This window comes from Topomyia yanbarensis, chromosome 3 (assembly GCF_030247195.1).
Source record: "Topomyia yanbarensis strain Yona2022 chromosome 3, ASM3024719v1, whole genome shotgun sequence".
Lineage (NCBI taxonomy): Eukaryota > Metazoa > Arthropoda > Insecta > Diptera > Culicidae > Topomyia > Topomyia yanbarensis.
Genome location: NC_080672.1, coordinates 9,187,011 through 9,212,784, shown reverse-complemented (window position 1 = coordinate 9,212,784; position 25,774 = coordinate 9,187,011). Strand labels below are relative to the sequence as shown.

Below are 25,774 nucleotides of genomic sequence, written 5' to 3'. Positions count from 1 at the left end.
GCTATACCATCTTTTCCTACTCTTACTAGGAACTCTAAATTGAATTATGGTTAGGGTCCCAGGTCGGTAAATGCTGAATTCTCGTTTTCACACGGCTCCAAAGAAGACGTGGGGTACATTTGTACCCCAGTGCAATGTTCTAGGGTTAAATCAAGGGATGCTTTCTTCATCTCGTCCACGGAAAATATAGAAAAAAAACCCTAGACTTACAAGGAATAAATATGTCGCATGGTATTTTTCATTTTGGAGTCTCTCATTGAACCCGAAAAAAACAATTGTAGGATTGATATCTCTATAATAACGAAAGCCTTACGATTACTTTTATAATTTTGTAAATTATGCCTAACGTCCATTATGCCCAAAGTACATTATGCCATTCGTCAATTATGCCTAATGTACTTAAGCCTAGCGTATTTATGCCAAACGTCGCGCACCCCAATCAGAACGTTCGCTTTCACAGAAAACATCCGTTAAAAATGAGGTTTGAAGTTTTGTGTTTATGGGCACCTTCTATTGAAGTATATTTATTCTATTCCATGCTGTTACAGAATAGATCTCAGCTGGAAAAATAATGCTTTGGTGTAATAAAAAAATCAAGTGGGACAGTGTGTTGTGATTCGAAGAAAATATTGGTTTGTCAATTCTCAGAAACAGTTCAAAAAATATATCAAGCAAACCATTTGCATATACCCTACGTGCGGTAAGTTTGATAATTTCTTTCTAGTTTTTAACAGATTAGAATGATTAAATACTTGTCTACATTGATGTGGTCCTCATTGTATGTTGCATGTGGCTTAGCCAGCAATCTCATAGTAGTTGCCAACCAAGTATCAAAAACAAGTGGATCGATAGCGTTGTCGTTTTACCTTGTGCTGCACCGGTGTACACGGAAAAAATGCGTTCATGAATTCATAAAAAAGATAACAATTTCGTGAACTGAACGATTTACGAAAACTGTCATCAAGTTCCTGAAATAATGAATAGTAGTATACATACGACGCGTTATTTTGGTTTGGTTGAGTTACTCCGGTACATGTTAAGCCCCCTTTTCCTTTGATGCCCTTCCATTAGATTTTGCATAGTGTCCTCTCCAACTTTCTTCGAAGCACTGAGATACTTGAAACGATATTCAAGGATCGATAATATTTTGTCTACAAAACTCCTAAGTGGTTCCCTTAACAATCGACCAATATGTTTCGATCAGGGGTAAATTAGGGCAGTTATATGGATTATAATCCTTAGGAATATAATCAATGTGATTCGGTTCATACCAAGCAATCCTATCCTTAGTGTAATTGCAGATCGCTACATCTGGCCTGAACAACATTTTTGTTGAGTATTTATTCAGAAAAGGCAGCTATAGTTTTTGGAGACACTCCGGCTAATAAATTAACGAATCTTTGAGATTACAACCCACTAGAACATAGCTAACAGTACAAAATAATATTGATAAAACTTTGTTTTGTATGTGCATTTCAGCTGTTGAGAAGCTGCTATCTGAAGTTGCAGTGTAAAATTCAGGTCCAGAATGGTACTTGAATATTTTGAAGTAGTAGCCATCTTTAAAACTAAAAACACTTGTCGAAACAGTATTTACAGTTTCCATTTGTACATGTATTGGTCAAGAGCAAAAAGCATCGTATTTAGTAGTAGTTTAGCTGACTAACAGTCCTACAGCAGTGACCGGATTTTAGCGTAGTCCTACGTCATCAATTCGAGTAATTCCAACGGGCCGTCCCATGCAGTTTTTTCACATTCAACTAAACCTTTGCTTTTTTATTCTGTTTTGCAGAGGTTTTAACCATAGGATTATTAGTCTCTTTTTCAGGTTGAAAATATCTCTAACCATATGCGCGGGGTTGGGAATTGAACTCTGGCGAGCAGCGTACAAGGAAATCGATTTACCAACTACGCTATGTCCGCTCCCGTTTTTTCATTCCTTCCTTTTTATTATTGTCATTTGTCAATTTTAATAAATTAATTAACGTTAATTAATCATTAAAATTATCCATATTTTTTATTTTTTATATTTTCATAAATTAAATTTCTAAAAGTTTTATTGTCTCTTTTTCCATTTCATCTAGGTTTTCTATTTTTTGTATTGCTTGATTATTTTCTATTTCACAATTTTTTTCATTTTATTATTTTGCTCCACATAGGGAAACATGGGAAGACTTGACCAAGCGCAATATTCTATTATTAGCTATGACGTGTTCCATTTGGTTCTTAAAAAAATTTCAAAAATCTTTTTATACTTTTTCCGACCCCTTAAGGTACTTTTAAAAGTTTGGAATGAAAAATACTTTCCTTGTAGAAAATATTTCGTAATTAATAAATTTGTGTTCAATGATGAAATTTTTTATCAAACTTTCTACGGTCATAATAATTACTTTTCAATTACTCATATATCATCTTATTCCTTATGAAGTTATTACTAACATTTGCACGACATATTACGCAATAACTAATGTTGGTGAGTCTTGACCAGGATTTTATGGGGAGACTTGACCAAGTGGAAATAAGCTGAAGAAAGATTCAAAATTTCTGATAATTACTATGCTGTGATACCTACTCTTAATGTTAAACACGTCACACTAAAATCTAAAATGAATGTGCAGTGTAAGCAGTACAGTTAATCCTTAAAAGGAAATGCATCAATAAAATTTATGAAATGCTATCCTTTTATATTTTTCAAGGATCTCGACAATATGTAAAAATATGAAGACAGCGTGTTTTATGTCTTAATTTATTGTTTTGATTTTACAAAATTCTCTTGGTCAAGTCCCCCTAAAAAACTCATTTCTAAAAATTTTTTATTTCTTTGGAAAAAGTAAACCAAAAATTCTGCAAAAAATCATGAATATGAACAATACTGCTGCGCATTATGTTCAAATGAGTTTTGAACGATTGAAAACTTTTTTAGACATTTACGTAGGTTTAACTGAAAACCTGGTCAAGTCTACCCACGTTCCCCTATTCATCTTAAAATTAACCAAATTTTTGCTTCTTTCTTTAAACCCGTCACTTATTTTTTTTTATTTTATGGCTTTTTTGTCAATTTGCTTTATCTCTTCTTGGCCTTTTCGTTTTTCCATTTTATCAATCGTCTTATTCATTACGTCTGCTGGTTTATTTTATTTCATTAGGTTTTCATTATTTTTCCATTGCTACTATTGTTATATTTTTCCTCTTTTATGCATTTTTTCATATTTTTCAAGTTACATCTTTTAGTATTTCCTTGAACCACATTTTTTATTTTTTGTTTTCGTCATTTTCTATTTTTTTCCTATTTTCTATTTTAATGTTTTTCCATTTTGATTTTTTTTCAATATGTTACTTTTTTCTGGTTCCAATATTAGCAGTATTTAAAATTATTTCGCCTTTCTTGTGTATGGATTTAATCCATTTGGGAATTTATTTTACCCAGTTATTCATTTTTCACTTTCCTCTCATTTTTCTCTAATATTTTTCTTTTTACCCATTTAAAAAAACTACACATTCAAACAATCATATTTACTATTTTTCATCATTCCATTTTTTTTCGTTTAGCACATGTTGCCCATTCTAACAAATTACAAAATTGCATTTATTTTGCATGGAGTTTTCCTAATTTTCAAATAGTCTACCTTCTTTAAATTTATTAATTCCCTCCAATTTTATTCCTATTATATTATATTCTTCTTTTGCATTTCTTTTTGTATTTTACTTTTAACCCATTGAACCATTATAAATTCTCTTCATATTTTCTATGTTTTCACTTTTGTACATTCGTGCCATCTCTTCCAGTGCTCCATTTCTTTCTTCAATCTGTTTCGTCCAATTTTTATTTATACGTCTTTCTATTACTCCGTTCAACTTACTACATTAGTTATTTAAAAAGCCATTTTGCATATTGTTTTTGATTTTACCTATTTATTACATTTTTAACTTTTCTTTCTATTCTTATTATAAACCACTTCTTCTTTTTTGATACATTCTTACCATTTTATCTATTTTTCCATTGATTTAATTCCATGTTTTCAATTTTGTTTCCAGTTTTAACTTTTCAAACAATTGCAACATCTAACTCAATCGATCCATTTGGTTAATTTCTACACACCAAAAAATATGAATTTTATTTATTGTAAGCATTACGGAATTTAACAAACCGTAATTCACGAAATGACGAAATATAACTGTGCTCCGTATAATTTTACATGAAACATATACATTACATGCGCAATGACATAAAATTACACTTACTGCCATTCAGAACAAATGCTATATGTGGAATAAAATTACGTGATTTACGAAATTCAACGTCATGTAAAATTAAAATCAAACTTAAAAGTAAGTCATTTTGATGCTCGTTTATGTCAGGGTCAGGAGACGTAAATTTACATGATTTTTTCTAGGTGTGTATACATATTTGGCTACATTTTTGTATTCTTTTTAATTTCATTTTTTTCATTTAATTATCTTACTTTAGCCATTGTTCCTTTTTTTCCATGCTAATGATTCTTATTTATTTTACTTTTTATGGGCTTTTGAATATTTTTATTATTTCTAAATTTTTGTCCAATTTTATATTTCTCCCATTTCGTTTGATTTTTTCTACTATCAATATTTTTATTGTTATCTTTTTTTATTGTTCTTTTTTTAATTTTATTCTTTTTTCCATTGTATTATTTTGCCCATTTTCTGTGGTTTTTCTGCTTTAGATTTTTTTATGTTTGTTATTTTAAATGTCATTTTTCGATTTTGTTCCGTTTTATTCATTTCATTATTTTTTTCCTGATATCTTTTTTGCTGTTTTTCTTTTTTTTAAATTTAACCTCCTATGAATGCTTTTTGCCTTTCTCAATAGAAAGGTATTGCAATTGCTCTGAAAACCGACTTTTTAACGGAGGCCCGGAGGGCCGAGTGACATATACCATTCGATTCAGTTCGTCGAGTTCGGCAAATGTCTGTGTGTGTATGTATGTGTGTATGTGTGTGTGTATGTGCGTATGTGTGTGTGTATGTGACCAAAAATGTCACTCATTTTTCTCAGAGATGGCTGAACCGATTTTGACAAACTTAATCTCAAATGAAAGGTGCAACGTTCCCATAGGCTGCTATTGAATTTCTAATGGATCTGACTTCCGGTTCCGGAATTACAGGGTGATGAGTACGAACACGCAGAAAATATCGATTTTAATAAATTCTGCAATGAATGTATAAAGGTGAATTTTTTTCCAAAATATGACCACAACTGCTTCGATTTGTAGTATTAGGTCACTAACATCCATTCAAAGTTTATTTGGCCACATTGGCCACCATCATCGGTTCCGGAAGCCCCGGCGGAAGTATCTAAATTCAGAATAACAGTCACATCGGTTTCTCGGAGATGGCTAGACCGATTCGACTAAGCTTGGCCTCAAATGAAAGGTATTGCGTCCCCGTAAATGGTTATTTAATTTCATCCCGATCCGACTTCCGGTTCCGGAGTTACAGGTTGTGGCGTGCGATCACATAGCAAATTGTGATTCAAACCGATACTCCGATGAAAGCAAAATAGGTAAAAATTTCGCTAAAATGTCTCTCAAACAACTTAAATTCGCTGTTCTAGGTCACCGACGGCCAACCAAACTTTCGTTGACTACATTGACCACCATAGACGGTTCCGGAAGTGCCCTGGAAAAGCGGCCATCTTTCAAAATTTACGAACTCACATCAGTTTCCCGAAAATGGGTGGGCCGATTTTCACAAACTTAGTCCCAAATGATAGCTATAATATCCCCATAGATGTCAATAAAATTTCGCACGGATCGCTTATATGGGTCCGGAAATATAGACTAAATCGTCCGGTCACATATGAAATTCCCATATAAGCCGGAACTCAATTTTTTTTTTCAAAGGGGGGACCTCATGAAATTTCAGAAATCGAATTCGTATTTTTGATGCCAAACATCTTTAAAATGCATGAAACGTCGAGATTTTATGTTATCTCGAAAAATTTTTTTTTTTTCTAAAAATCGACTTTTTGGGACTTTGCCGATTTCGCACCTTTTTGCCTTTCTCATATAAAGAAAGGCTATGCAATCACTGTAAAAATCAACTTTTTAACGGAGGCCCGGAGGGCCGAGTGTCATACACCATTCGATTCAGTTCGTCGAGATTGGCAAATGTCTGTGTGTGTATGTATGTGTATGTGTGTGTTTTGGGACTTTGCCGATTTCGCACCTTTTTTCAGTTCAATATTACCGTGGCTGTTTTTTCTTCTTCAAAATTTTAGAACTCGAATAATGATTATTTTACAATAATAAAATGTAATATATGCATTTAAAAGCTTTTAATGAATATAAACAACGCACACATTCTCGTGATTCATGATTGAGAAAGGCACAATTGCACCGCTAGGTGGATTAAAATAGGTTTTTTATTCGTAATTTATTATATATCCAGTGAAAATTTTCTAATGTGATTTTATTAAAAATATTGTACCATATCGATTCAATTTTTTCCCAAAACCGGGAAAAGTCAACTACAATAGGAAACGACTGAGACACCCCGTCTGTTCAGAGCCTGGTAATGTTTTCGCGCATTGCAGCACTTTGATCGATCAGACCAAATGCGCTTTTTATTTAAGAAATTCCGTAATTCTCTGCAAAATTAGATAGGGTCCTATTATCTCCATGTTTCTGTTATCACCCTGCCCATTTGAAGCCGTTAGTTAGAGCAGCGTCTGCCATCTTTGTTCACTGCATTGTGTCAAATGGTAGCGCAACAATAGAGGCACTAGATTCGAATTTTCGTTGCGCTGAAACACGAGAATGTCACTGTTTTCTGCGCATGTTTGTTATTATCTTAGTTCTTAACAACGAAGCAAAGCCATTGATGCCAATTTGTACGCATTCTAATGTTTGTAGCCCGAGTAATTAATGAATCAGTGAGACACCCTCCTTAGTCTCGAAGCAGGTTAAATATGAATTATTGATAAATCGGCTCTGCTCATAAAAATTTCGAAAGGGTTTAGGGTAAAAAAAGGTTTTGCGATTAAAATTTGCTCGACTTAAAGTTGGCGCACTTCTTTGCACGATATTTAAAAATACCTAAATAGCACTCATTTGCGTTCGTGCAGGATGGCGCCACTTTTTCGAAATTGACATAAGCCATTCAGTCACAAAAGCGTCGTTCAAGTAAGAAAAACAACGCACCAAAATTTTGCTCGTGCCTTTCCAAAATTCGAACTACCCGCATGCCGAGTTAGCAAATGAGAACGGGACCGGAAAACGTGGCCCATGTTTTCAAGCATATGAAGCTGTCGAAATTCGCTAAAAATATCCGGTTTGGTAGGCTTTCTGTACTTCTGGTTTAAACCGTGATGCTTTTATTGCAACTTTGACCGTCAACCAAGAAATTTTCATGAGGGTGCATGAAAAAAAGGTCTGCTGCTTCTCATAAAGCAACACAATTGTTCCATGTTTAGGCCTGATTATGACATTTCGTGTGTAACCCTTCATGTGCTCGAATAATCTTCAATGGTGTCCATATTTCCTTTCTACGACCCTGCCTACAGTACACGAGATGGAACAGTTGCTGGAGGCGAAAATGGAACCTAATCTCTCGCAAGCGACCTATATACAGCTACATCATATATGGCACTGCGCGGAAAAATTGACCCCAAAATTGTGAATAAAGTGCCATGAATTACCAAACCGGTTTTCTATACGTGAACTAGTTCATCACTTTATGAACTTTGGTCAAACCAAATGTTGACTCGTGATTTTATTTATAGATTCAGAAACATTAATCCGAGTCCGAATATACAACATAAACAAATTCATGATTAACTACATCTTGAACATGACCTGGTTTTCGTGGTTGTGAATTAGTTTACAAAATCGAAACATATTTTCTCGTGAACTATTTCACGAACCTCGGAATATTTCACGAATTCTTTCAATCGTTGTGAATATGTTAATGAAATAGTACACAAAATCATAAAATATGCTTGAAGTATTCTCGAACTGGTTCATAATTCCTAGTACAACAGTCACAACTCACCATTCATGCTTATGAAATAGTTAATCAAATCATGAAATTTTTTTAATGTTTTCGTGGACTAGTTCATGATTTCGAGTATAATATTCACAACTGACCATTCGTGCTTGACCATACTTGCCTGTGAAATAGTTAACAAAATCATCAAATATTATTCAGGTCCCCCCCCCCCTAATCTCAGCTTTTTTGCATCTTTTGCTGAAATCACATCAGCTGAGATTTCAGTAAACATTTTTTTGCTGAGATCTCAGTGACGTTTCATAGCTGAGACTCGCCGAAAATCAGCAAACAAATCTCACATAACTGAGATATCAGTTTTGAATTTACTGACTACACGGCTGTTGGAAAATCGCCGAGCAGAATTGAGTGTGTATTTGTGAACTGAACTGGTTCATGATTTCTAGTATAATATTCACGACTGACCATTCGTGCTCGTGAAATAGATCACAAAATCACAAAAAAAATATTTTTCATGGATTCGTAAACTGGTTAATGATTCCTACTATATGATTCACGATCTATCTATCGTATTCATATGAGGCGAATGACCCTAAGGTTAAAACCTCTATAATAAAAAAAATATCGTATTCGTTATATAGTTGACAAATACCGCGAATCAGTCACACTTTTATGATTCAGTTTATATTGTGTTGTTAGTTCGAGTAATCGGATAGAAATTAAAAATAGCATGTTACGATAAAATGAAGAGAAATTACGAATACAGTGAAGACCCGATTTTATCAGCCCCCGATTTTGCCTACCCCCGATTTTATCAGCTTTTTGACCAGATTTTGTCAGCCTCATACGAAAATTGATAAGTAGTAGTTTGATGGGCTCTAGCAGACGAACCAAGTTGAATTCGAGTAAATCCGTTCTTGAGCATATATTTCTTATCTTAGAGATCCGAATTACGCAAAAATAATTCTTCAATTTTTCTTAATTTTGCACTGTCAGACCCCCTCAAGGGTAATTTGAACTAAATAATCAGAAAGGGTTATGAGGCTATATCTAGGGTCTAAAGAATAATATTTTAAGAACTTCTGTTTCTTAAAAAGAAAGAAAAATATATGTCCCGATTTTGTCAATGTCCCCGTTTCATCAGCCTAAATTTTACCAAGGGGCTAATAAAATCGGGTCTTCACTGTATCATGATAAAACTACTGATATAAAACACATAAGTTACATTTTTCCACGCGTCAAATTTCAAATGCATAATAGCGTGCAAATAAATCACGAAAAACGTGACCAAGATCCAGAAATCATGATCATAAATCACAGTACTTGTGATTAAAATCGTAACTATGATTCGGAAATCATGAACACCCGTCGGAAATCATGAACACGATTACGAAAATCGTGACTATGGTTCTGATCATGAAAATAAATCGCGCTACTCTGCCTGCAAAATCTAATAGTAAACTCATGAAAAAAAATATCACGCTAGCATTATGAGGGATTACGAAAATCGTGACAATACTCCTTAAATTATAAACATCGTTTAAATGTCGGTTCTTTTAGTTAAAATACTGTATACAAACCAGTGTATCCTCAAATTATGAACAAGAATCATAACAAAAACTAACATAGTCCAGCGAACAACCACAGTAACTCAACCAAACGTTGAGTGTAACGTTATGTATATTGTTGACACGAACTATTGTTTTGAAAACACAAAGTGTTTTATGAATACGAGCTTTTTATTCATAATTCCAGGAACATGGTCATAATCTTAAAATTGTTCAGTTCACGAAATTGTGATTTTTCGTTCAAGAATTTATGGACGGTTTATTTTTCCGTGAGCGTGTACGTACCAAAGTTAAGCCTAGTCAGGATACTTCATCGTGAAAAGCAATAACAACTGCAAACCCCAGGATATCCGTATATGTGGATGATGATAAAATAGTAGTACGTTTACACGATTTTGCGGTGCACTAGTTCAGCTTACATTAAAAGATTTATATCGAAATGAAATCCGTTTAGAAAGATACATGAACAAACTTTTTCCCCGGCATTCCCAAGGGTATTAAGGAAAGTGTGGTTGATCTAATTTATCCCTTTCTATTTGACTTTTGAAGCCAACGTAAGATAAAATTTTTACTGTGAGCAAACAACGTTATGCACAAACCTCGATCTAATATGAACCCACTTTTCTTTTGGTTTGATGAATTACACTTGATTTTAAAATAATGTGACACGAACAGTTGCCTTGTGGTATATGGATGGTCCTTGAGGTTTCGTATCTTGAAATTTATTTTATTAGAACTTAATTTTTTTCGAATTTTGAAAATTTGTGAATTTTGAGACTCGCTAGTTCCTTAGTAGTGTGCATGCGAAAGCTAGATAAATCTTACCATAGATTATTAAAGTGGTTAACTAAAATAAGTCAATGTCAAATAAGTCAAAAAATATCACGAAATTTATGAGTGTTTCAGAGGGTTATGGTGAAAGTAATCGTTCAATTTGACGCTTATAGACTTCCGGGAATTCCCTTTTATCCATATTCTGTGGGATTCCCTATCCAAATACGATTATAGATCTTCGGAAAAAATTTCCAAAAATAAATTGGTTAATAACCGATATGTCTCATTCATCTATATACAGGTTTACCAGTATTCAAGCAAAAAACACTCATGTTAATGCTGCAATGAAAGCTATAGTATGGTTAATTTGTGGAACAAGAGATAATTAATAATAATTAAATTCATCGCCAATTCCGTTATTAATGGTATCACACTGCACTCGTCATCAGTGCTGAAAAATTGATGCATTGTTTTAAATGATGAAAATAAGTGTGCCTACTTTTGATGATGCGCAATACAATAAATTATAGTCCGTGGAATTGATTAATTTTTACGCTTAAACTTTCATTGCACAATATCATCAAGGAAAAGATTTTACAACAAAGTATGTCAAACAAATAGTTGTGGTTGCTTAATTTTGTGACAGAGCAATTTAAACTTGTAAAATTAAAAGCTTTAATTTTGGGCACAATTCGTTACATTGGCGTTATTCAGTCTTTGTGAAAGCTTACGGAAAAAGGCTTTGGCTGGATATTTTTATCAAAATATTTCATGAAATTATTTAAACTGTACTGTTTATAAAGAACTGCTAGCTATCATATTGATTAAAGTCCTTTTAGCACAATTGGTTTGGTTACTGGTTGTAAACAGAGACAGTACATAAAACGTGATAATGATGACGTTATCGTAACCAAGTATTTGTATATTGCTATTTGGATTAAAAATGTATGAACTGCATACATCATATCATCAGGCATTCACACATTCATTTAAAAACCAAATAAAAACAATTACAATGAAACAACATTCCCTCCCATACAACTCTCAACGTGACCAGTACAAAATCTTCTCGCCTAGCATGTAGCTAATGTTTGTCCTTCCCCCACTCTTTTAAACACATACTATCTAGTGAATCCGAATTTCACCCAGGTTGGTAAAAGATAACAACACATGTCCCCCCATTCCTTTAGCGCTCATCCACATCGTTTTACAACCTGTGGGAAAACACGCTCCCGTGCACATAGGTATGCCCTTTACCGTGTAGAGATACTCATCGTCATCAACATCATCGTCATTCTCCACGGAATACGCTACGGCAATACATCCGCCGGTTGCTGTATCAAATCCCACAAAGAGTATGAAAAAATCGTAACAAATATGCATTAAAAATGTAAAAACCTCCGCTCGTTTGTGCGCGAATATGAATGCATTTTCTCTTCCGTTACTTACGGACTAATTAAGGATGCATGAGATGGGAAAGTCGGTACTTACCTTGACATAAAACTTTGTCAAACAGTAATAATATCCATAAACTGATAATAACAATACTATTCATATCTAATAACTCTTACTTTTCGAATATTTGGTAACAGACAAAAAATACATCTATAAATTCATTTGGTTTGACGAGTGCGGTGTTGCTTCTTCTTCTTCTTCTTCTTCTACTACTACTCTCTTTGGTACCGGGTTTGGCTTCGATTTCACTCACTCACATTCCTGCAACGTTGATTCACTGTAAAAGAGGAAGAAGAACGAGTCGCCGCCGTTAGAATGTAAATAAGATTCACTAATAATTGATAACCGATTTGGCACTCGATTGCTTTGATGTTCCGTATAGCACACATATGTCCCTTCATCTCACATTCCGTGCTCGTGCGCTGCAATTTTCCCTTAGTCAGTCTGTGGTCGTTTTCACGCTGCCGGCAAAGAGGAAAGTTATTACGGAGGAAAATGGATTCGGTAAAGGAGTTAGCACAGTAGCGTAGAGGTACCACCGGCACATCAGGATTCTATTTGTCGAAGATCAAAACCGTCGCTCGAGCGTCGATAAATTTATTTACATTCTCATCATTCCCAGGGCTTCTTCTTTCAGCGCAGCAGGGACCACTTGCTACTGGTTGCATACAGTCATGCTACTGGTTTTGAAGCACTCCACCCGTTCAGGAAAAAGTTTTTCAATTTCTTATGTGCAGCCGGTTTCGAAAGTAACAGCCTTTGTCGTGTGGTAAAATTATAGAATAATAAGTATGTAATCACAAGATACCTAAATGAATCAAAATTCTCACCCACATAATCATTTATTATAACTCGTTTGAGACTTAAAAATGCTTTTTTACTTTCCCGTCATTTCAAGCAAACTTTTCGTCATTGGAGCAAGCTTCAACCTGAAAGAATTATGAGAGTTTCCTGCTCATAGAATTAACTGGAATATAAAGTCTTCAAAGAAAGTTCAGAATCAAATCTCTAACAGATGCCTTTTATAATTTCTTTTAAAATGTTTGAAAAAACTAAAAAATGCACATGCAAAGTGCATTTTTAAAATGGAATAAATGTTCAAAAACTTTTCTAATGTGCAAGATCACATAATTTAAAAAACCATCAGCTTTGAAAGTTTAACAACCTCGAAGAATCTTTCCAACATATTTTGATATTTTGATATAATGATTTCGGTGATGAAAATATTTAAGAAGTAACTCTTCAAAAATAATAAGAGATTTGGTTTCTTCAGCAAAGTTGATGATAATGTCATTTTAAAAAACTTTGTAGAAAATATGAAGGCTACATACATGCAATATAACGATATACAAAAAAAATATTTAAGAAATTTTCTTAAGCCAGTTCTTTTCAGTAAAACTAGACTTTAGAGACTCTCTTGAATGGAATGTGAATTTTATTGTTTATACACAGCAGAAGAAATTTATCAATTACAGTAAGATCAGAATAGCTTGTTTTATAAATTTTATTCCATATACATTCTAATATATAATCGATATTCTGAAAACACAGAGTATTTGTCTTCTTCAAAATTAGTTATGGAATGTCTTTAACAATTTATTTTCATTTTTATTATACAGGCAGGCAATTTTTCAGGTTAGAAAAATTAACCCCCTCCCCCCCTTGGCTAAGCCACTGGTGACGTTGCAACGCCTTTACTCCGTACACCTGTTATCATTTTTCAAATAAACTTGTAGGGGTTCGATCGAAACAAAATGCGATGACGAAGGTAAAATTTTTTTCCCTGCCTCATACTTCTTTGAAAATTTTGTATAAGTGGAAAATGTGAGCATCGGCATGACATGACATGCATGCGATGTCCTAGCCTAAAACATCGTCAAGTGAATCCTTAAGTTTTAGCTCTCTGTTCATCTATGTACGGAGAACCAAAAATCCTGATACGCAATTGTATTACTACAGAGCCGCTACATTTCAAATAATTTGATGTTCCATAATCGTATTCGCAAAGATCACATGAATAATACTCCGTACGCTGAACAGTAGCCATGTGCTAACTGAGTTTGCAATGTCCTGTCAGTGCCCTGACTAGAATACTGTAATATTGCAATGTTTTTATTTGCAAGCAAGATTTCAAGCCACGCCAATGGTTGGCATGTTCGGATGCAGCCCAAGCGCAAATCTTGTACTTTATCTAACTTATCGACATTGGTAGAACAGGTTCTGAACCAACAAGGTCAATTGCTGCACCGGCTTTAGCCAATTCATCCGACCATTAATTTCTAATGAATGACCGGGTAACCATAAAAGGTAGATAACATTTGATCTTCGATTTGAGCTTGACACGAGGAGTAGCCTGACTGTCGGAGCAAAAATAGATTCTTTCGCCGCAAATGTTGATGCGCCGAAGATTTATGTTTGAAATACTGCACAGTATCTATCAAGCGAATGAGATTGGTTTAATCTCATTTCACGACAATAGACATCAGCGCAGGCTCGGCCCTGTAATAAAGAACCGCCAGTGTAACAAACTACGTATTCTTCAAGTTACCCTCCAGCCAGAGAGTTGGGTAAGTTGGGCTACAGTCTTGTGGGGCATGTTTCACAACTTGTTGGGTTACTGTTCCAGAGCCCGGTGATCTTAGTACGATTTACACAAGAATGTGCCTTTTGTTTCAGAAACACATATAGTGGTTTTAAATTCAAAACTGCCTCTACAGCAAAAGTGGATGTAGTCGTAAAAGCACCATTTATCGCCATCAAGACCATATTCTGAAAATGGTTTAACTTTGATTATATTATCGTGACATCCCCCTCCTGCCTTTACACAAGGCACCTGTATTTGTCCAAAAATTGTTGTCTAGATCCACTGAATGTATTTGGATCCCTAAGATTTCCACAACGTACGTAACTTGATCTGCGACAATAATTTCAAAGTCAAAGAACTCCAACGGACAAACTCCGGTGGTAAGCTTTCGTTGTGTGAAAAGCAGCATTGATGTATTATTTGAATAAACTGAAAAACACTTACGGCCTGCTGCATCAAATCAAAAAGTGTATTAATGCAAATACCGATGGTGATCATCAGCAATACCATATGTCAGAAACCTTAGCTTATTAATTTCCCTCAACAAGACATCGCTGACAAGGGTCTATAGAAGTGGTAACAGCATACCATCTTGAGGACATTCGCAGAGACTCACTTTCCTAAACTCTACTTGTTTCAACAATGAGCACAGAAGTCGGTTACTAAGCATTGCGTGTATGACCTCATACTGCTTCCAGAATGGATTCCAAAAACACGTTGTCAAAAGTACCATCAATTACAAACACGAAAGCTTTTTCAATGTTGTAGAAAACATTATATAACAGTGATGGTAGCGGTAGTAAACTTCTCCCGCATGTTGCATTGCATACAACAGATGCTCGCCCAAGCTAACATCTCGAATGTAGTGGTCGATAAACATTTCACTGATTTGAGACGGAAGGAGATCGGTCTAAAGTGTTCTGCCTCCTCATAAGTAACACGACCATTTTGGAGAATGAATTTTACAATAATTTTCCGCGATTCTAATGGAATGTATCTTCTTGCAAGACTACAAGTAGGATATTTTTGAAATATGCTTGAAGTATTCATACCCTCTTATAAGTAGAACTGGAAAGATTCTATCTTTTCCCTGGAACTTATGTGGAGCTAAACTTGCAATCGCCATTTTCATCAATTCGATAGTCACAATTCTAAGATCACCCAAAAATCACAAATACGCGAAAAGAACTCAAGGGCAGTCGACGGTAATAGTCCCGTACAACCTGAAAGTATGTGATAAAAATACCATTGAGTACTTAGTCTTCGTTGAATGAGTTTTTACCATTAGCAATTCTAATTGAACTGGTTTGAAAGTTTTCGCTTTCAAAAGTAATTTATTTAATCTATTAGGTTTCGTTGAAGAGAGAATCGAGGAGCATTTCTGTGCACTCTGCGAGCTCACTTAAATGCCTCCGATCCGTCTCTGCGACTGCATTTCCAAGCTCTTCTACATAACTTTTTGAGTCAAACATGTTCGGTATTCCACAATGGGATTCCTTTAAAAACACGCATAACTCGAACGAACAAACCTCTTGATATACTGCTACTATGAGTGAGTTTGATTTATCCACGACATCATCCAACTCAATTGGAGATTCAATCGTTGGAAAATACCAATGAAAACCTAGTCGCCAAGCCCTCTTCGTAGAGATCCCAGTTTGAAGAATTGGGATTACAATATATGACGATATATAGCGAGCCACGTAAATGGGATGTAGTTATTAGCAGATAACAATTGTTCGAACTCGTTGGGTACGAGCCAGTTTGCCAACTCATGCGTAATACCGTCAGAGCAGAGAGTTACATCAAACATCTCTTTCCTGCCAGATCGAACAAATGATGGGCGATTTACTACATTAAGTATATGCCGAATAATAGACGTATTTCCTGTTTATGTTATTATTAACAGAACGAATGTCATGAGTTGTGAGGTCGAATATAAGCACTATTCGCAAGTATACATGCACGAAACATTTCACGTGGATTTATCAAGCCATTTTTGATGAATGTTACTGTGTCAGAGCTTCGCTATATTTCGTAGCGTGTTTGACGAGTAGACGACGGAAATCGATGTCTGAAGCCATTTCACAATCCAAAATGGAGACTTCAGATAAATTTTCTATAATATCAGCAGTGACCGTATTTTCAGAATGGGATTAAAGGGTAGATGACGTAAATAGATGTCGGAAGCCATTTTGTCTACGAAGACGGCGGCATCCAGTTTAGATAAAATTAGATAAATTTTTCGCAACCTCAACAATATGAGTACTTCCGGAATGGGTGCATATATGGTGATGATATGGTAATATGTCTCATTAGTGTTTGTACGAGCTTCCATCCACTGTGTCAGAGCTTCGCTTAACACAACAATGGTAAGACACTCCGTGTACAACTGGTATATTTTAGTCCTGCCAACACTTGACTAGAGCACCCCTGTTTCAGCCCCTCTTACGGCATGGGGTCAGGAACCCAGCGGAGCAACTCTTTGCAACCCACTGGATACCACACAGCCTCTAGCCTGGTTTTGTCAGGAGAAAGAGCCACAACTTTTCGGTCAAAAATTCAATCGGTCATTGAAATAAAAATATTTTTGTGCACCAAATACCTGATATAATAATGAACAACTGGTGAAAATTTCAGAATGATCAGTAAATTGGTTCCTGAGATATCGTGATCTCCGCAAAAAAAAACTTAACCAAAAATTTAATTCCGAAATAATTGAGTCCGTTAAAGATACAGCAAATTAACGGTCCCGCGTATCGAACACTACGCACCACAGTCGAGTGGTCAACAGGTAACGGTCTATAAAATGAATTGTACCGCCTCTACTTATAGGTTCGAGCAATTTCGAGATTTTTCTTAATGAAATTTTAAAGGAGCTTTACTTATCCAAAAAATGATCTGAAGTCAAAAAAAATACTTATCAAGGTTCTAATGGAGCTGCTGAACTTTATCAAAATCAACATCCTGAATATGATTCCTTTATAAATATAAGCAGGATTTCCTTAAGTTATATAAGTGAGCAGGGCCGGCGTCCCGATTGGATTGTAAGATAAATATAGAGTGAGGGGTCTATTACTAAAGAATTGTCGCATTTTCGCAATACACATGCTTGTATGTATTATAATCAGAGGTTAAAATATTCGCTCATTCTCACGACAAGCAGTTTATCGCACAGCTTTTTCATCCTTACTAGGCACTGATCAAACTTTTCAACTTCATCTCATATTATACCGCGAAAAGATAAGATCCAATGCTGTCTTGTCGAGAAAAGTGGAAGAGCAAACAATGTTACATCGTATGTTTGCTTTTTTATTGCTGGTCGAAGTAGGTGAAATATCGCCTTAATCTGTTCACGAATGCGAAAATTGTACACTCTGAATATAGTTACATAAAGTCACTGGTGATACGTTTCGGCAAATTAAAACGTGGGAAAACAAGGATTTAAGACACGAGCATTATGTGCATGGGACACATGTTTGGTATATTTCAAATTTGATATTTTACTGTCCTTCTCGGATATTATCGATTGGATCTTACTACCCACGCCATACACCGGCTCTGAGAGTAAGCTATCGCCAGAATTCAGATTAAGATACCGTCAGATTGCTATGTAGAACTCCATAATCTAACAATCTAATAATCTAATAATCACATAATCTAATGTGAAATTTTAGCAAACTATAGCCCCGGGCCAAACTTTATCAAATGACACTGTATGTTAGAGATGGTCGGATTTCATTTTTTTCGAACCCGATTCCGTCCTGAACCCGAAACTTTTAAATTCGAAATACCCGGTCCCAACCCGAACTTCTTGAATAGAAAAATGGAAAACACCGATCCCGAACCGAACACGACGAATTTAAAATTAAAACAATAACACACCCGAGAAATTGGAGAAACTTGACCCGAACCCGTGATTATTTTACATGGAGAACCAACCCAAACTACCAAAGATAGAAAATTTCAAGCAACAGAGTGCAACGATAGGCTCATTTAAAACGATTTTCTCTCAAACCTGAAGTAAAACCGTCACCTGATATCAGCCCATGATAAATCGAATTTCTATAAAATCGAACTCGCTTCAAATTTACCATGCTTGCAACACGAATTTGAAATGTTTCAGTAGTAGGGAGTGGGGAAACAGGAAGCTAAATGAGAACAGTTTCAATCAACCCTACCCGTAGTATTCGCTGTGGGAGAAGCTCACCGCGTAGTTTACACACGTGCTTGTGAACAGGTTTAATGTGTACCAGGGCATAGTTTGAGATTGAGTTGTTTGCAGACAAAACGGCGTCACTGTATGGGATGATGGAAGCTCGTACAAACACTAATGAGACATGTTACCATATCATCACCACATATGCACCCATTCCGGAAGTACTCATATTGTTGAGGTTACGAAGAATTTTCTAATTTTATCCAAACCGGATGTCGCCGTCTTCGTTGAAAAAATGGCTTCCGACATCTATTTACGTCATCTACTCTTTAATCCCATTCTGAAAATACGATCATTGCTGATGTTATAGAAACTTTATCGGAAGTCTCCATTTTTGATTGTGAAATGGCTTCAGACATCGATTTTCGTCGTCTACTCGTCAAACATACTACAAAAATACCCATATTATTGAGGTTATAGAAAATTTATCTAAACCGGCTGTCGCCACTTTGGTTTCCAAAATGGCTTCCGACATCGATTTCCGTCATGTCCTGTTGACGAGTAACCGAAAATATCAATATTGATGTCATAAATACAAACTGGAAGTAACCATTTTGTAGTGTGAAATGACTTGAGGCTTCGATTTCCATCATCTACTCGTCTATTCCTAAAATACCCATATTGCTGAGATTATAGAAAATCAATCCGAACTGGAAGTTGCCATCTTGGATTCCAAAATGGCTTCAGGCTTCCATTTTCGTCATGTACTCATCAACCCCAATTTCTAAAATGCTCAACTTTTATTAGTAATAGTTAGCTAAAATATATTAAATTGTATACAATTCCGTACAGTACTGTACGTACTCAAACTGTTTTTATGAAATTGGTCGTAAAAAAAATCGTTATTTCAAATTTAGTTCATAAAAAAGTTGCTAAAATCCAATATTACGAAAAAATGAGTTCGTAAATGGAGGTTTCAGTGTATTGGTATAGAAAAAAGCGATCTTTGAATTTTACAAACCAGTAGTGCGCAAAATCTTTAGCACCTCGAAAAAGTCATTGTGCAAAATTCGACATGATAAAGGAGTGCCGCAAAATCGTCGAGCTTCGAAAATTTTCAATTGCGAAGAATAACGGAAGGGGGATCCTTGGACATTTCTAAAATCGAGTACATCTTTTTGATGCTAAATATCTGGTGTTAATTTGGGCACAAAAAGTTTTTTTTATCTCAATTTAAGAATTTGCTCCTTTTATTAAAAAAAAAAAAGATGGATAGCTCTAAATACCGACGTTTTACGTATTTCGAAAACATTTGGCATAAAAAAATATAAGTTTCTCTACAAACTCAAATAAAATTCCAGAAAGGCGTTCATAAAAAAAATCTTTTCGTTATGACACCAGATCTCGGATCGTTTCATGTCATTTATAATAAAAAATACCAAATCGATTTGACGATTTTGTGGAACCACTTATTTATGTTCGATTGAGGGTATTTTTGCAACGGGCTTGACGAGTAGATGATGAAAACGGATGTTTGACGCCATTGTGAAAACCAAGATGGCGACTTACAGTTAAGCGAAATTCTGGAAAACCGTAACCATATGGGTAATTTTTTTCAATTGACTTGACGAGTAGATGATAGAAATCAATGACTCACGTTATTTTGAAGTCCTCGATAGCAATTTTCTTTTTTTTTAGATCCACGTGTATTACTATAAGCTCATATCAAGAATCTAATAAATCAACACGTTACCACTACGCCAACCAAATAGTTATCTCGTTTCAAGCCAGAAAATTTTGTTCTGTTCAAAAAAAGAACAATACAATAATCATTTGCTAAAATGTATCTGATAACCATCGTGTATTCTATCACCAGCATTTGACGAATGCTATGCCGCTTGTCCCAAAACCCGGAGTGATTCACAACCGCAGCATCACCGTACACGGGCGCGCATTCCCTGCTAAGCAAGGCAACCCATCGTCCTGTAACCTCTTACTCGCTGGATGTACCGACCTTCAGCGAAGAAGTTGGTGAGCTGGTAGCGGAATCTATCACCCTCTCTCTCTCTCTATCTACAACCTCCGTTTCCCATGAATCGGCAAAACCGGGGATAGGATGTGCCCGAAACATCATCATAACTTGGGCAAAACCAGAGAAGCGAATCAGACGCCAAAACGAGTTCTCGATGCGAAAGCACAAACGAAGTGAATTACAGCTTATCAGATGGCATTATTATGTGCTTTAAGGTTCAAGTTACCTTTTTTAAGCATGTGTTAGAATTGAACGCTTGGTAGTGTGCGTAGGAAAATTTGTGTTCAGCTTTGCCACCGAATTATCCATTTAAACCTTTTTAAAACTCTAAAAGAAGAATATCAGTCGATTTATTAGATCATCACGATTCAATTCATGCAAAATACCTGCTGGAAAAACCATCGGCTTAGCTAAATGGTGCTTTTGAAAAAGTGGCTGTGGTTTTTTCATTGCGCAGTTGTGTTGCGTACCCCAGCTCGGTGTGGTAGTGTGATAAAAAATCACAGCCACTTTTTCAAAAGCACCATCCAGCTAAGCCGATGGTTTTTCCAGCAGGTATTTTGCATGAATTGAATCGTGATGATCTAATAAATCGACTGATATTCTTCTTTTAGAGTTTTGAAAAGGTTTAAATGGATAATCTGGTGGCAAAGCTGAACACAATTTTTCTTACGCATACTACCAAGCCTTGAGGTAACTTGAGCCTTAAATTTTTTGAAGGAGCTCACCCTCCAAGCTGTCTGGTATTGCTACTCAATTTTTTTTCCGCTTTTGCTATGCTGTTTCCCCCCACACTGCCTACCACCCATCAATTTCCCACAGAAAGCCGTCGTAAATTTTCGACGAATTTATTATTTCTCGTTACGATGAATAAAATATTAGCTAGCTTTTGGAAACACAGGTCGAGGGTGTACCTTTTTACATTTCTTATAAAAGAAATGTATAGAATTCGCTCAAACTTTCAAGATTTTTTCCGAGGCCCGGAGGGCCGAGTCTTCTATACCAATCGACTCAGCTCGACGATTTGGGACAATGTCTGTGTGTGTGTGTGTCTGTGTGTGTGTGTATGTAACGGACAAATTCTCATTCGTGTTTCTCAGCAATGGCTGAACCGATCTTATCCAAACCAATTTTAAATGAAAGAACTAAAAAACAGTATGAACGCTATTAATTTGTTTTTGATTCTGATGTTTAGTTTCCAAGATATGAATGTTTGAATGCGCAAAAATGGCGTTTTTTGCAGTTTTTTTAAATTATCTGCCGAAATTGACAATGTAGATTAACAATTTATATGTTTTTAGACAGCTTTAACGAATACCTTTCGAACAAGCTATAGATTGTTGAAATCGTACTATTATCAAAAGAGATATTTAACATTAAATGCGGACGAAAGATTTTTATCATTTCCCATAGCCAGAAATATGACCAAAAACATGTAATCTATTATTAACGCCAAAACGGCTTATTTTAGGTCAATAGTATCTTCGGAGAATTTAATGGAGGCAATATGCCCTTTCTTTTGGTATTGTGCTTTTGCTGATTAATCCCCCTACGAGTGAGATATTTTCACAAATTTTTTTGGAAGTGATTATATCGAAATGATGCCTTCAGCAAATTTGTAGCTCTTACTTTTGCGAATAACGTTACTGAAGACTTCAAATATCTATTTTGAATACTTTAAAAGCTATGGCTTGTTGTTTGTTGATTACTCTTTGTCGCTTATTTATTGTTCAATATAGTAATAATCCATTGAAATAAGCCAAACATTATTTCGATAAAACGAATTTTGTATTTCATTTTACTATCTACAACCGCTAGAAATAATCACCGAACACTTCCAAGTTGTCTGGAAGGAACTTGATAACTTATCAGTACAAAAATGTTCATTTGTGCGAACTTTCTGACTGCAATTTTGCTAACTTATAACCATCGGATCGATCTGAAACATATCGGAAAATGAGAAGCGAAATAAATAACTCCAAGCAACGGCGTAGCCAAGAGAAGGTTTTGGGGTTTAACACCATACAACCCCCCCCCCCCCCACAACACCCAAAAAAAATTGGATTGAAGTTGAAAATTTATTGTAGATTGATAACCTGTTGTTGTAAACATCATGAGGACTTTTGATAAATTGTCGGAATGGGGTCCTGATATGTAACTGATCTCTTGGTCTTGATTTCACAGTTGTCTAATAGCATCAATATCAAATTCCTGTCTGAAAACATTCTAATAGAAAATTCCAGAGTTCTGTAATCAGTCATAATGCTCAGATTTATTTTCAAATTGATCTCGTTTTTGTAGAGATGTACTGTAATAAGGGTCTGTATTTAATAGGAAGCGAAGTTAAAATTGATTTAATTCTATGAAACATAGAACTGCTCAACAAAAAATGCATAAATTTCAACAATTGCTTAAAATGTTTTTGCCTTTCTCATTCACTCTAAAATTCGTCGATCTAATCCCGACCGGGAAGACCGAGTGTCATATGCTAATCGAATCAGTTCGTCGAGATCGGAAAATGTCTGTGTGTATGTATGTCTGTATGTATGTGTGTGTATGTGTGTATGTGTGTATGTGGAAAAAATGTGACCTCTGTTAATCAGAGATGGCTGGATCGATTTGCACAAAGTTAGTCTCAAATGAAAGGTACAATCTTCCCATCGGCTGCTATTGAATTTTTTATTGATTGGACTTCCGGTTCCGGAGTTACGAGTTGAAGAGTGCAATCACACAACAAATTCCCATATAAACTGAAATGAAAAATTTTCAAAATCAAATTTGTATTTTTGATGCCAAATGACATTATAATGCATGAAACATTGAGATTTGATGTAAACTCGAAAAAATAACGTTTGACAAAAATTGATTTTTTTGGACTTTGGTACTTATTTGCTCTGTTACTATTTTCTGAAAAATTAATTCTGCATAATTTTAAAACTTCAAAAATTACGGTTTCGGAATTATGCCGTTTAGACATTAAGATCGATTTTCACCAAACCCCCACCAATTGTAAAATTGGTATTGTAAAAAAACGTAAGGGCGATACTTCAATGCTGATAGGTGGGACCGAAAAAGTAAACAATCGCCAAAGGGACTATATACTATATATACAATCATTTTGTTAATTTCAATAGCAAACACAAATTTTAATTTAATAATTTCAAATACTTCATGAAGTTTTGGGTTTCAATCACTGAATCATGCAATCTAGGATGTAAAAAACACAATAGTTCTAAATTGGAAATAAAACCAAGTCTGGAAATATGCACTGTTGATTTTCTTTGAATGCACTATGAGTCACAAGGGCGATTTTTCGGTACAAAAATCAATAACTCCTAAACCGTTCATTTTAGAGAAATTATGCTGAGAGAATATTTTTGGGGATTAAATTCGCTTTCTTTTAAAGTAAAATGTAGCTAGGGTGGTCCTCTCAAACATTCTTTTCGAAAAATTATTTTTCGAACAAAATGGTATAGCAAGGTACTTACTTCAGCAAAGTTGTAGAAAAATGTTTTTCAATTAACATTTTCAAATGAATTAAAGTTATAGCACTATCGGTTTTTATGTTATAATTATTTTTATTCTTTAACTTAGGGTGTTTCTGAAAAAGTCAGTTTTTTAACTATAACTTTTTAAATAGTTAGTCTATCTTCATACTCTCTATGAAGCAATTTTAGTACTTTTCATTGCGCATATTTCTGCTGAAGAATGTGAATCGATATCATTTTTCGTTATCGAGTTACGATCATTTTTTTTTAAATAAAAATGATAGTTTTCAATGTCCTCTAACTCAGAAGGTTGCAAAAACTAGCAGCTAAATTTGTACTCTTTTGAAAGTGCATCAAAAATACTATAAAATATTTCAAAATCAAAGTCAGCATTTTTGCCCTTCGATGTCAAATATAAACAACAACACCACGAGTCGTGACAGTTTAATTGGTATCAATCTCATTCATGAATCGAATCGCAGTAGCCGACGACTGCTTTGATCAACGCGTGTAGTGCTTTGTATTATTAGTGCTGTTAAAATGGATAAAATAAAGTTGTTCGATCTCTGGAAAGTGGCCAAAGGTGAAAATAAAAATAAAATAAAAGTTGTGTTTGAGGAAATAATGAGATAATTTGATGTGGGACAAAATGAAAAAAATAAGTTCACTCAGAATGCAAAAGCTGTAACAATTAAAATATGTAAAAGGTTTGATCAATTTTGGAAAGACAGTAATCGAATTGAGACGAAAGTGCTCGATAAAAATTCGAAATATTTTGAGAAGCCGTTAACAGTTCCTACAAAAGATTCAAACTGCACTTCCTCCCAAACCAGCATTCACAGAAATTCGTCGCTTACTTAGAACAGAATGAAGGGTAATCCTTAATTCATTTGCTTTTTAAGGCAAAATGCGCTACATTTTATATTATGTCAACACTTCCATTACCAACAAGTTTCATGAGCGAACAAGGAGCTGAGGCTCGGAACGATCGACTGAGTCACGGTAGAAATTGTTCAAGAGTCGCGAACATGGAAGATGTTTTCTTTAGAGCAATGGACTCGTCTAATCCGGTTCTTGCAGTTAGAAGATCCCGATACAGTAAACGCACTGAAATAAGTTCAATATTAAATGAGTTAGCACTTTGAGAAAAGAGACACGATTCAGATAACTATAACGACGACGATGCTGATGATGTTGATGATTGTGATTATAATAATTATGAGGATGACGATGATAATAAAGTAGTTACGTAGAATAGTAAAATAAATATCTGTCTGAGCCTAACGTTTTCAATATTTGTGTACATATATTTGACAAGCTCAAAAAATCATTTAACAACTCGACTTTTTGATCTAGTAAAGCAGGTTCTAAATGGCAATGACCAGACCCTTAAAAACAGCCGTATGCTGATGCCATTTAATCATAATGTTGATGTCAACATTTTTCGCTGAATGACAAAAAAGCAAAAGTTGATTTTGAGATATTTTACAGTATTTTTGATGCACTTTCGAAAGAGTACAAATTTAGCTGCTAGTTTTTGCAACCTTCTGAGTTAGAGGTCATTGAAAACTATCATTTTTATTTAAAAAAATGATCGTAATTCGATAACGAAAAATGATATCGATTCACATTCTTCAGCAGAAATATGCGCAATGAAAAGTACTAAAATTGCTTCATAGAGAGTATGAAGATAGACTAACTATTTAAAAAGTTATAGTTAAAAAACTGACT

General features: G+C 35.0%; 1 protein-coding gene across 23 annotated transcripts in view; it reads right to left on the bottom strand.

The window, feature by feature from the left end:
- Positions 1-25,774, bottom strand: part of LOC131691695 (hemicentin-1) — a 257,130-nt gene that overhangs the window by 112,885 nt on the left and 118,471 nt on the right. For all 23 annotated transcript variants that reach the window (XR_009305831.1, XR_009305832.1, XR_009305830.1 and 20 more), the window contains exon 2: positions 11,817-12,057. Coding sequence is in view for 17 of the 23 variants with exons in the window: in XM_058978274.1 (XP_058834257.1) it covers positions 11,817-11,880 (64 nt within the window). In the remaining 6 variants the exon portion in view is untranslated. The remainder of the gene's footprint in view (positions 1-11,816; positions 12,058-25,774) is intronic.